This window comes from Lepidochelys olivacea, assembly GCF_965140295.1.
Source record: "Lepidochelys olivacea isolate rLepOli2 genome assembly, chromosome: 6".
Taxonomy (NCBI): domain Eukaryota; kingdom Metazoa; phylum Chordata; order Testudines; family Cheloniidae; genus Lepidochelys; species Lepidochelys olivacea.
This window is the reverse complement of record NC_140416.1, coordinates 69,426,043-69,439,874: the sequence shown is the minus strand read 5'-3', so window position 1 is coordinate 69,439,874 and position 13,832 is coordinate 69,426,043. Positions and strand designations below refer to the sequence as shown.

The window sequence follows — 13,832 nt, the reverse complement described above, 5'->3', positions numbered from 1 at the left end:
TCCCTAAAGGGTTTTGGATCTCTAAACCAGAAACGACACTAATAAAAAGTAAAATTCATGAAATGTCCAGTGGATTCTATGAGATTAGCTGCAGTGTAACCATATGATCCCTGCACCCAAACTCCCTCCCAAAGCTCGCACCCCCTCACTCCTGCACCCCAACACCCTGCCCCAGGCTCAGCCCGGAGCCCCCTCCCACATTCCGAACCCCTCGGCCCCAGCCCAGAGACTGCACCCCCTCCTGCACTCCAACCCTCTGCGCCAGCCTGGTGAAAGTGAGTGAGAATTGTGGAGAGCGAGCGACGGAGGGAGGGGGGAATGGAGTGAGTGGGGTCTTGGGGAAGGGGCGGGGTAAATCCTGGGTTGATCTTAAATTCAAAAAGTGATCTCGTGCGTAAAAAGGTTGGAGACCACTGCTCTAGCCCTTCTCAATTTGTCTGCTCCGCTATTAATGTTTGCCCTCTCCTCCTTCCTTCGCCATTCACTCACTTTGCTCCTTATTCTTTCTATGCCCCATATACAATACAATCCCCTCTCCACCAGTCTCTCCGATTTTCACTTTTCCTTCCCCTCTCTCCCACTTTCCCTCTCCCCAGCCCACCTATCAATTCCAAGGCCAGAAGGGACCATTGTGATTATCTAGTCCAACCTCCTGTACAACACAGGCCAGAGACCTTCTCCCAAATAATTTGTTTCAACCACAGCGCATCTTTTAGAAAAAACACCTAATCATGAACATTTGCCAGTGATGGAGAATCCACCTGAACCCTTGGTAAACAGTTCCAAGGGTTAATTATCCTCACTGTTCTAAATCTGCACTTTATTTCCGGTCTGAATTTGTCTAGCTTCAACTTCCAGCCTCTATCTCTTCTACACTCACACGCACGTGTGTGTGAGAGAGACAAGGCCTTTCTTCCCCGCCTTCTCACTCTGGGCATGCAGTACCTGAAGTGGACATGGGAAGGGGGAGCCCTGGAGCCCCTTTCTGCCCACCCCAGATCAGCAACACTGGAAACAATAGTGGGGAGGGAAAGTGCTAGAGTGCGGTGGAGAGAAGCTCCTCTGCATGGCAGGTGCCTCATTGTGCATGCTGCCTACAACAGCATGTGTGGCTTAGGTGTAGCCATGCTTCTCAACAGCCTGTGTTAACCCCTACACTCTCCACACCATCTGAAGAATGAAATTAGGCTGGCCTAAGATGATTTCTGTGGATGCTGGACTGTAGAGATAGTATGTGGGAGGATGGAGTTCAAAGGTATAGTCATGCAGGGCTAACCCTGTCCGTGCTGCTGAGAAAGGCTCGGTTTGCGAGAGAGAGAGAGGCTCAGTAGGAGACCGAGAGATATCCATGGGTAGATAAACTCTGACAAGACAAGGGCAAAGCAAACAGCACACATGTTCAGCGGCACCTGGTAATACCAGAAAATCCCAGTGAGGGAAAGAGGGGAAATAAGCGCGGGTGTGAACACAACCCCACCCATTGAGAAGCATGGGACAGCCTGCAACTCACCCATTGTCTGGAAGTTTAAGGCCACCATTTGACAGCCGACGTTCCAGAACATCTGAGGCAAGTAGTTGGATGAGTCCATCCGGGTGCCCTTAGGGTAAATCCGGCTCATCTGTCGCTTGTTATATCTGCAGATACTCCATAGGAAACAGGTCTGGAGTGGCCTATTGCTGCATATGTGCCCTGGGACTAGCTCCCAGTTCCAGATTATATGAGCTTCTTTAGGTCTGAAATGGCTGCTGGATGCTTGGTAACATCCTATGTTATAAACACCAGAGGCTGTAAGATACGGTATCAAAGCGAGACCCATTTCCTGCATCCCTATATAACATGATGTGCTCCATGCTTAGCAACAAGCATTTGGTAGTCCTGACTGCACCTGCTAGAGGACAACAGGCATCCTATCAGGAAGCCCTGTGACCAGTATGACCTACATGTTCCCCAGATAATAGTACCTTGTCTGAGTCCTCTGTGTACTTGGTACTTTTCATGGATTGTGAGTAGGAGCTAATAAGGTTCTGACCACCCGAAGCAAGTTGTGCTGTCTTTACCTTACCCCAGGAGCCATGCAAATACTCACAGGACTGTGCATTGTTGTACAGTTTACCAGAATTATACTATATGACAGGGAGTAATGCTTTCATATTCCACTTAAAATGCATCACCCAGGTACACAGGACAATGCTGCGTAAGAGTTCATCTAGCAAAAAGGATACTCTACAAACTGCACAGGGGATTTGGTCAGTAGATCATAAGCCTTCATTTCGGTAAAGGAGGAGATGACATAACTTCGGTTCTGCTCTGGGAATACGGAAGAGGGAAATGTTTAAAAGACAGGCATGCCCAGCACCCATCTCATACTCTGCCAAGTGCCATGATCAAAGCATGACACATTCATGCTGGGCCTCAGACCAACACCCAGCCTGTTTCTTTCCCTACGGACCCCATGATCAGATCAAGACATTTTGCTTGGCCCTCTGAAATGGGATTGGAGGAGGACTCATAAAGGTTTATTTGAGCTGTTGGGATTTGCGTTGGGTTTACCTGGGACAGGCAAATGAACACATCCAGAGGATCAGCTTGCAAAGAGAGGTGTGTGTGTGTGTGTGTGTGTGTGAAGTTCACCTTTTCTTTTATAGAAAACATATAGCAACAGTTACAGCCCTTCATTTTGTTCCAAACCATACATTATAATCTCACAGACAGAGAAGGGCTCACATGGCAGTGATGTGTGCAATGTAAATTGTTTCTTTGGTGTCAGTGCAGGAGTTGTCTTGTTTCCCCTTAGTTTGAGTTGTAGGTTCAAGTGAACCCAAACACTGACAGCAAAGCTCAATGAAAAGTTCTGCATTTTACCAGGTTTTTCACTGACACCATGCATCAACCCAGTTCACTGAAAATTGGCCCAGGTTTGAGAATCTGATGAACTTGGTGTGTTTGATGAAAGCAGGTGCATTTCACTTGGTTACAGGTGTACAGCTTTCTCCATCACCCAGCAGGGGGAATCCCTACTGAAGAAAAAGACCAGTCAGGCTGGGCTAAATTCTGCTCTCATTTACACCAGTGTAAGACCAGAATAACTCCATGGATTGCAGTGGTGGTATTGCTGATTTTCACTAGTATAAATGATATCAGAATTTGACCCAGTGACTACAAAGAGGGATGTCCATGTTTGCTATTGTAAGAGAGAGCAAGGAGGGTAAAAGAAGATGGCATGGGGCAACAGAGTATCTGCAAATACAGCTGCAGTCAGAATAGCTGGAGAGTGTCAATACGTGCAAGTTCATACCAGCTGTTTCAATGAAAACATTTAGAATAGTGAAAAGACAAGAATTCTTCCTACCTGTTGAGATATCAAAGGAGTCAAGTTTGATGGGCTGGATGTAATTAACCAGGCTGGACATTTCCTCGTAAGCTGTCACTTCCAAGCCAGCAGTGCCCTAAGCAAAACGAGACTGGACAGATGAAGAGACACCCCAAAAAAACAACACACTCACAGTTGGGTCTCTAAGGCTACACTAGATCTGGAAGCAAGCGTCCCAGTCCGGGTCTAGACTTGTGCTAGCAGGGCTCACACAAGTACGTTAAGAATAGCTCTGTAGATGTTGCTTTGAGGTTGCGGCTTGGGGTAGAGCTTGGGCGCTCAAGCCTGGGGGGGGACAGAGGAGAGGGGGCTTTAGATTAAATAGAACGATGGGACCCCATAACAAGCTGTGATAGGATCACTGTCCAGAAGAAGCAAATGGGCCAAGAGAGGAAAGGGCAGCGCATTACCTCATCTGACTGCATCTTTTTAATCTGTTCTTCATCCAAGTTTCCAGATTCCTCCTCCTCTTCCTCTGGGTCCTCTTCGGTCACATCACCTGCCCAGACTAAGCATACACAGTGTGCACCAGCAGCACATTTAGACAGGACAGCATGAAGGATTGCCGACATGTCCTCTAATGCTCCTCCACTAGCAAGGGAAACATGCCACTTATCTGAATTGAAATCCCTCCCAGTGTAAATGTGGGAACACGAAAGGGGTACGATATTGCTCTAATGGCTGCATCCAAATATGGAGAGGCACCGCTCTGGGCTGGTGCACTCAAGTAATTCAGTTCTTCCTCTTGCCAGTGTCCTAAGCCCCAAATACAGTAACAGGCTCTAAGTTTGCTGTATCCCCAAAGCCTCCAGCCTCCCTTCATAGGCTTCTCCCATGAGGAGTGGGCTGTAGGCCCACTTCCCCCACCAAGGGTCATACCTAATGGGACAAATCTGGGAGTGGATTTACTTTAGATCCTGATTCCTGGCTATTTTACAGAGGAGCTGTTCCTGCATTCTCATAGCGCTCTGTGTGCCTTCTGTGACAGGAGCATGGAGACTCCATAAGAAAATAAGAACGGCCGTACTGGGTCAGACCAAACGTCCATCAAGCCCCATATCCTGTCCTCTGACAGTGGCCTTGGCAGGTGTCCCAAAGGCAATGAACAGACAGGTTATTATCAACTGATCCATGCCCTGTCACCCAGTCCCAGCTTCTGGCAAACAGAGGCTAGGGACACCATTCCTGCCCATCCTGGCTAATAGCCATTGATGGCCATATCTTCCAGGAATCTATCTAGCTCCCTTTTGAACCCCGTTATAGTATTGGCCTTCACAACACCCTATGGCAAGGAGTTCCAGAGGTTGACAGTGCATTGCGTGAAAAAAATACTTTCTTGTGTTTGTTTTAAACCTGCTACCTATTAACTTCATTTGGTGGCCCCTTGTTCTTGTATTATGAGAAGGAGTAAATAACACTTCCTTATTTACTTTCTCTATACCACTCATGATTTTATAGACCTCTATCATATCCCCCCTTAGTCGCCTCTTTTCCAAGATGAAAAGTATTAATCTCTCCTCATACGGAAGCCGTTTTATACCCCTAATAATTTTTGTTGCCCTTTTCTGAACCTTTTCCAATTCCAATATATCTTTTTTGAGATGGGGCGACCACATCTGCATGCACTATTCAAGGTATGGGCATACCATGGATTTATATAGAGGGAATATGATATTTTCTGTCTTATTATCTCTCCCTTTCTTGATGATTCCCAACATTCTGTACGCTTTTTTGACCACCACTGCACATTGAGTGGATGATTTCAGAGAACTATTCACAGTGACTCCAAGATCTCTTTCTTGAGTGGTAACAAAGCTAATTTAGACCCTCATCATTGTATATGTCTAGTTAGGATTATGTTTTCCAATGTGCATTACTTTGCATTTACCAACATTAAATTTCATCTGCCATTCTGTTGCCCAATCACACAGTTTTGTGAGATCCTTTTCTGGCTCTTCACAGTCTGCCTGGGACTTAACTATCTTGAGTAGTTTTGTATCATCTGTAAATTTTACCACCTCACTGTTTACCCCTTTTTCCAGATCGTTTATGAATATGTTAAATGGGACTGGGCCCAGAACAGATCCCTGGGGGACACCACTATTTACCTCTCTCCATTCTGAAAACTTACCATTTATTCCTACCCTTTGTTTCCTATCTTTTAACCAATTACCAATCCATGAGAGAACCTTCCCTCTTATCCCATGACTGCTTATTTTGCTTAAGAGCCTTTGGTGAGGGACCTTGTCAAAGGCTTTCTGAAAATCTAAATACACTGGATCACCTTTGTCCACATACTTGTTGACCCTCTCAAAGAATTCTAGTAGATTGGTGAGGCATGATTTCCCTTTACAAAAACCATGTTGACTCTTTCCCAACAAATTATGTTCATCTATGTGTCTGACAATTTTGTTCTTTACCATAGTTTCAACCAGTTCCCCTGGTACTGAAGTCAGGCTTACCGGCCTGTAACTGCTGGGATCACCCCTGGAGCCCTCTTTAAAAATTGGCGTCACATTAGCTATCCTCCAATTGTTTGGTAGAGAAGCTGATTTAAACGATAAGTTACAGACTAGAGTTAGTAGTTCTGCAATTTCACATTTGAATTCCTTCAGAACTCTTGGGTGAATACCATCTGGTCCTTGTAACTTATTACTGTTTAGTTTATCAATTTGTTCCAAAACCTCCTCTAATGACACCTCAATCTGGGACAGCTTCTCATATTTGTCATCTAAAAAGAATTGCTCAGGTGTGGGAATCTCCCTCACATCCTCAGCTGTGAAGACCAATGCAAAGAATTCTTTTAGCTTCTCCGCTATGGCCTTATCGTCTTTGAGTGCTCCTTTAGCATCTCGATAGTCCAGTGGCCCCACTGGTTGTTTAGCAGGCTTCTTGCTTCTGACGTACTTACACATTTTTTTGCTATTACTTTTTGAGTCTTTGTCTAGCTGTTCTTCAAATTCTTTTTTGGCCTTCCTAATTATATTTTTACACTTCATTTGCCAAATGCCCTTTTCTATTTTCCTCATTAGGATTTATCTTCCACTTTTTAAAGGATGCCTTTTTGCCTCTTATTGCTTCTTTTACTTTGTTGTTTAACCCCGGTGGCTCTTTTTTGGTTCTCTATGTTTTTTAAGTTGGGGTATACATTTAAGTTGAGCCTCTATTATGGTGTCTTTAAAAAGTTTCCACGCAGCTTGCAGGGATTTTACTTTTGGTCCTGTACCTTTTAATTTCTGTTTCACTAACCTCCTCATTTTTATGTAGTTCCCCTTTCTGAAATTAAATGCTAGAGTGTTGGGCTGCTGTGGAGTTTTCCCCATCACAGGGATGTTAAATTTAATTATATTATGGTCACTATTACCAAGCAGTCCAGCTATATTCACCTCTTGGACCTGATCCTGTGCTCCAGTTAGGACTAAATCAAGAATTGTCTCTCCTCTTGTGGGTTCCAGGACCAGCTGCTCCAAGAAGCAGTCATTTAAGGGGTCAAGAAACTTTATTTCTCTGCATCCCATCCTGAGGTGACATGTACCCAGTCAATATGGGGGTAGTTGAAATCCCCCATTATTGTTATTGAGTTTTTTATTTTAATAACATCTCTAATCTTCCTGAGCATTTCAGAGTCACTAACACCATCCTGGTCAGGTGGTCTGTAATATAGCCTTACTGCTATATTCTTATTTTTCAAGCATGGAATTACTATCCAAAGAGATTCTATAGTATAATTTTAGTTCATTTAAGATTTTTACTTCATTTGATTCTATGCTTTCTTTCATATATAGTGCCACTCCCCCACCAGCACGACCTGTTCTGTCCTTCCGATATATTTTGTACCCTGGTATTACTGTGTCCCATTGATTATCGTCATTCCACCAGGTTTCTGTGATGTGTATTATATCAATATCCTCATTTAATACTAGGCACTCTAGTTCACCCATCTTATTATTTAGACTTCTAGCATTGGTATATAAGCATTTTAAAAACTTGTCATTTTTTGGCTGTCCCCTATTGCATGACATAATTGAATGGGACTTTTTTTTCAACATAATTGACTGTTTCTCATCAGATCCTCCCTGTATTTTATCATTTTCCATCCTTTCCTCCTTATTAGGATATAGGGCTGAAATCTCACTTGTTCTGTCTTGGGGTCCATGGGCTGAAATCTCTCTTGTTCTGTCTTGGGGTCTCCAAATGTAAGATGCAAAAGAGATGAAAGATCTGGGGGAGCTGCACGTTGTACAGGCCTTCAAAACGTTTATGGTTAGGAAATATGTCATGATGTATTTGTTGGATGCCATGGAGCTACTCAGTGACAATGCAGGACAGGAATCAAGGGCAATATAGCCTATCCATGCACACATCAGATCAACAGCCAGTATATGCAGCAGTGCATCTCAGGAGAAGCAGAATGGTTGGCAGATAACCAGGCAATGTATTGGGAACATGATCTTTTAAGGCTCTGGTATCACTATTACTGCTATAAAGTGTCTGAAAACAATTCTATTCTGAAAAGCTGATCCCCCTCATCCTCCACTCTGAAGTGCCTGAACTTATGTATATTAGATCTTAAATAACACCAGGCCAGTTTGGACTTTCTCCAAAGGGCCAGGCCACCCCATCTGAGTGGAATGAGTGCCCTCCCCAACTCCGTATTGTACCAGTATCAATACCATCCACAGTGAAAGGCTGGTCAGTAGCTTCATTCCTCTCTTTCTTCAGAGAGTCCTGCCTCTCTTCAGATGCAGATTGTTTCTTTTTGTTCTTAATCAGAATTTTCCCTAAGAGATCCTGAGGGCTTGGCAAGGGAACACCCGGTTTCAGCTGCAACAGAGAAAAGTCCTTATTGAATTTTCCCTACAAAGAGTCAGAGCTCATACAGGTTTCAGAGTAGCAGCCGTGTTAGTCTGTATTCGCAAAAAGAAAAGGAGGACTTGTGGCACCTTAGAGACTAACCAATTTATTAGAGCATAAGCTTTCGTGAGCTACAGCTCACTTCCTCAGATGCATATCGTGGAGACTGCAGCAGGCTTTATATATACACAGAGAATATGAAACAATACCTATTCCCACCCCACTGTCCTGCTGGTAATAGCTTATCTAAAGTGATTTCCAGCACAAATCCAGGTTTTCTCACCCTCCACCCCCCCACACAAATTCACTCTCCTGCTGGTGATAGCCCATCCAAAGTGACAGCTCATACACTCAGCTGTCCATCTGTATCTGTGAACATCTCCATCCACATGTCTGCCTTCACACTGCACCATCTGCATCCTTCAACATCTCCATCCACCTGGCTGTACCTGTAACCACCTGTCTGCTTACAGTGCCATCCACATCCTGTATCCCGGCCATCTGGCTGCCAATTTTACATTGGCATCCTACACTATTTTTATATCTTTCTCTATCTACAGCCCACACTTTTTCCACCTTTGTGCCTGCTTGTGCCATGCTGTGTTTCCAGCCACACATCTGCCTACATCCAGCACCATTCAAAGGACCACCCAAATATCCTTCTGTATCCATCCAACTAACATATGGTTTTCAGGTGCTCTACCTTGTCTGCCTACCATGATTCTTCCCAAGAGGCACTGCATGTGTGTGTGTTTCTATTGCTGTAAAAAGAAAAGGAGGACTTGTGGCACCTTAGAGACTAACCAATTTATTAGAACATAAGCTTTCGTGAGCTACAGCTTACTTCATTGGATGGATACAGTGGAAAATATCTTGGGGAAATTTTATATACACAGAGAACATGAAACAATGGGTGTTACCATACAGACTGTAGCAAGAGTGATAAGGAAAGGTGAGCTATTACCCCCGCTCTCCTGCTGGTAATAGCTCACCTTTCCTAATCACTCTCTTCATCCATCCGATGAAGTGAGCTGTAGCTCACGAAAGCTTATGCTCTAATAAATTTGTTAGTCTCTAAGGTGCCACAAGTACTCCTTTTCTTTTTACGGATACAGACTAACACAGCTGCTCCTCTGAAACCTGTCTATTGCTGTAAACCTTGTCCATCCTCCAACACCCCACATGCCATCCTTTATTATTCCTTGATGTACTGTGGTCTGTAAGCACTTTGGCAGATCGATGTTGTCTTTTTATTTTTCTGCAAAACACCATGTATATCTATGGCACAGCAGTAGTAATGTGCATGGGGGTTACACAAAGGTAATATGCATTTGTACATGCAAACTGGGGGGCTGCATGTGCAATCACTTATCTACTGTTCAGTGCATGCAGCTGCATATGTTACTTATCTGACTATGCCTGTACATATGTATTTCACATGCACAACTCATATGGGGTCTGATTCTAAAGTCGAAGGAGTCACATAGGTGTAACTTAGAGCAGAATCAGGCCTCTAGTTTCAAAAAATCTGGCCCTGAAGTTGAAAAGTTCACCCTTCATTCTCCAAGTTGCTCAGCACCCAGCCCCATTTCCAGCTGTCTGCCCTCACTGCCTCTGTCTCCAGGCTCACTGACTGTAATGCCTTTATAAGCCTCCTCCCACTTGCCACAAAGGATCCCCCAAATTACCACACAGGTGGCAGAACCAGGCAGCACCAAGGAGTGATCCCTGTGTGTATGATGCCCTCTCCCCAATAAAAGTTCTCCCCCATCTTCCACTTACTGGATATTTTTCTAGCGGCTCTGTCAGAAGCGTGTCCCCAAATATGGTCCTGCAGTACTCAGCCATCTTAGCCTGCTGTCTGGGCCTAAAGAATAATGCAATAAAACAAGAGACATGAACCTATGGAGTCTGGAAAAGAGCATAAGCAACCCTCCTCCACCATGCACCTTCCCCCAAAACCCACCCCTGCTACCCCGCCCAAAGAGTTAACCCTAACTTCCCCTCATCCTGATCTCTCACACAGGCTCTCTGAAACCCCTGTCCAGGACTAACAGCATCTGCCCTGCTCTATCACCTCCCCAGCATTAGGCATTTTGGGGGAGGTTGAATGGGAGTGGCAAGATGGGATTCACTGGTTTGATCATCTCATCTTTCGGCATCAACCACCTCTGATCCCTCCAAGAAAAACTTCTAACACTGCAACTCCAATGCTTCACCTTGCTACCCCCAGGCTCAGACACCCAGGAAATCACAACTATGTGTAAGGCAGCTGGAGAGGTTGTGCTTGCTTCTACCTCCCCTCTCAGACAGCAAAAAGTTAATTCTTTCACATGAGTTCCCCAGATGTGAGCCCACCAGCAACTACTGGATACTCACGAGTCAACATGGTTCTCAAAGGACAGGATAACCGGGTAGAGAGAGGTTTTGAAAGCACTTTCTGCAATGGCCTCAATGACATCCTAAACAAGAAGAGACAGACAGACAGAGCATTACTATAGTGTCCTGAGACAGGTAGTCACCCAGCTTTCACATCTCTGAGTTGATCTCTTCCAGCAACTCTTCCAGGCATGACTAAACTTCCTTTTCACACACTCCTCTCGTCCGGTCTCTCAGCATGTGACGTACAACCTGGATTCCCTTCTTTTATACTCAATACTTCACATTCAGAGGTGATGCAGAAGGCATAGGAGGGCCAGTGTAGATCTTGTTACATGGGTATGATTAAAAGTAAATATATCTAAAGGGAGACTAAATTTGGTGTAAGATTCACTGAGGGGGATACTGCAACACATACTTCCTCTGAATTTGTCCATTTGTCTGTCATTTTACTTACCTGTAAAATCCTTCTTGATCCTGACTAAAAGCACAGCAAATGGAAATGTTCAGCAACCAGCAGTAACTAACATTCCAGATGCTGTTGCCATGGAACTGTTCTCAACAATATTGATTTCTTTTTTAAAATAATATTTTCCCCAGGCCCCTATTAAACTGCCATGAACTTTTCTCTATTTTCTTTCCCATTGTTGCTAACTGGCAGGTTCCAGGAGCATAGTTTTTTTCCTTTGTAATTATCTGCCTGCACTTACTCCTGCTCCATTCATTCAGTGATATCATACAATCCATTGTATACCGCATTATAGTACATGGACTGCAGAGTTCATTCCACTGGGCCAAATTCAGCTCTGGTGTAAGCTTCAGGAAGACAGTGGCATAATGCCAGGGATGAATATGGCCCAATGACTTCAATCTATGCAACCCCTGCCCCGCAACCCCAAAACCCTGATTCAACAAGCGGTTTCTCTCTAAGGAAGGCGGCTCCAGTGCCACTTCAGGGGGCCACTTAAGCGGCATTTCAAAGGCAGCTGCTACAAGTTCAGAGGAGGAGAGGGTGCAAAAGATGCTATTAGACGGACGGGGTTGGAGATGGGGGATCTGTGTATTATATAAACTAAAAACTGGGCTCATGCTGTGTTAACAGGCTATAATTCCAATTTAAGGTTCATTCACATGGTTTAGCAGAACCCCTCTGTGCAATTATAGCTTCCATAATACATAATTGTGCTATTATTTGCCCTATCTGTAGTGAACTGCTATGCAAAAGCAGCCCCATGATACCAAAAGAGGTAGCCTGGGAAATTGCCAGCACTAACTATTACAGACAGGTCAAGGTACCTGAGCAGTGAAGGAGAAAGTTTTTTTTTTCATATGTCTTGGTAATAATGAAGTGCAGGAATGCGGGGTGTGGGAGTGGGGGAAACACAGACTAAGTACAAGAGAGCTGTTAACAATTGGCTTCTGTCTGGTGGGATCTGGGCTTTGCCCGAGTGGACTGAGGGGAAGTGAGTGTAGTCTTGTGACTTTTACCATGCACCGTTTTTGTAATTTATGCGGTTAAATACACTAAAACAAAATCCTTCAGCGTGAACAGCAAGTTCACCAGGCAATGGAGCATGACCCTGGGCTGGCTCTTTTTCCCCGTAGAGCCTTTGAGTGAATAGTCAGGGAAGCTGTACGACCAACATCCCAGATGGCTGCTGCTCTGCTGGATGCATATCGTGTACTCCCATGGCATGGTCGTGACAAAAGGAATTACCCCCACAGTGCCAATATTTAACATTACAAACCTGCTGTAGACATCAACCTGTAGAAGACAAAAAGTCTCTCTCTTAACCCTCGTGGACTTCTGAAAAGATGCCTGGTGCTTGTCATTTGTCTGAACTCACACAGCTATTCATTCACACACACATCCATCCACCTACACAACCCTCCAACCACTAGGCACTCATCCATTCAACCATACACCTCTCCATCCCCCCAGCCACCTCTCTGATTCCCTATCTGACAATTCACAAATATTTCACCTCATCTATTCAGACCCATCCATACAACAGCCCCGCTACTTTCCCCTTATCTATCTACTTTCCCCCAATTAACCTACACATCGGGCCACCCTGTTGAATATAAGCTCGTCTATCCATACACCTGTGTCCCCCTGCCCATTCTTCATCTATTCACTCTCGGTACACAGAAATAAGTACAAAATCAGGACAATTAATCTGTGGAGACAATCCCTCACTTTGAAGAGAATCTCAGTTGTCATGGTGAATCCATGGGTGATGATGGGCTCCTCATCTGGGGGACGACCCTTCCAGCAGTCCAGCTCCACACAACGGCAGCCAGATAGCAGGCTCTGACGATACATTTCAGGAGATGAGATGCCAGAAAACTGGCCAGCTGGAGAGGGGCAGGAGGAGAAGAAGAGACTCTGGTTTGCCACTTATTCATGTGAGTGCATTCTGCATGGAGAGCAATAAGAAGGGGAAACAGCTCTGTGCACACCCGGGGCAAGCATGCACTCCACACGTCAGAGAGATTTTAGGTAAGTGGGCAGTGGAGCCCTACCTAACACTTCTTCCTCCCTCAAAGCATGGCCTATACCAGTGTGTTTACCGTTTGCACATTGAGGGATGAGGTGTGACGGTATCCACCTACCACCAACCCCCCGGGGAGACACCTGCCCAGTCAGTTGGGAGGGACACACAACTACCTGCTCTTGAATTCCTGAGGGATCTACACCTGCCCAGCTGTTGGGAAGGGGTATGGATCTGCCTTCAAGTCTATGGGGTTATACATCTGCTCGGCTGCTTAGGCAGGACACCTGCTTCTCCTTGAAATCTTAAAGCATATATACCTGCCTTGTAGGGTAATACCTCCACCCAAAGATAGGCACATGCCCAACCAGTGAAGAGTGGCACACATCTGCTCAGCCTAGGGACTCCTGAGAGAGACACACACCTGGCCAGATGTTTAGGAGAGACAGGAACCTGCCCTCACATCCCAAGAATACCCGTGCCTGTCTATATGGACAGATGATGAAGCCACAACCTTGCACTGAGATGGAGTTGGTGATGGGAAAAGACCCTGGCTATGAGCTTGAGGACAAAGAATTGCTCACCCTTCCTACACTGGAAATGTTATACGTGCCCTATCACACCCCAGCTACAGGCCATCCCAAAAAAGAATCCATCAGACACAAGGAGACTGTGACTCACTGGCTTGAGTGTTTACGCTGATCTCCCTAGTACTTTTGCCTTGCTTGGCGTC

The 13,832-nt window shown here is 45.1% G+C and overlaps 1 protein-coding gene across 1 annotated transcript in view; it reads right to left on the bottom strand.

Moving 5' to 3' along the window:
* The window catches only part of PLCB2 (phospholipase C beta 2), a gene marked incomplete at its 5' end in the record, with an annotated part of 64,830 nt that overhangs the window by 18,050 nt on the left and 32,948 nt on the right, over positions 1–13,832 (bottom strand). The window contains 8 exons of the mRNA XM_084632350.1: positions 1,511–1,635; positions 2,224–2,308; positions 3,351–3,447; positions 3,782–3,879; positions 8,045–8,195; positions 10,008–10,092; positions 10,605–10,687; positions 12,805–12,962. Of these exons, the coding sequence (XP_084488476.1) occupies positions 1,511–1,635; positions 2,224–2,308; positions 3,351–3,447; positions 3,782–3,879; positions 8,045–8,195; positions 10,008–10,092; positions 10,605–10,687; positions 12,805–12,962 (882 nt within the window). The remainder of the gene's footprint in view (positions 1–1,510; positions 1,636–2,223; positions 2,309–3,350; positions 3,448–3,781; positions 3,880–8,044; positions 8,196–10,007; positions 10,093–10,604; positions 10,688–12,804; positions 12,963–13,832) is intronic.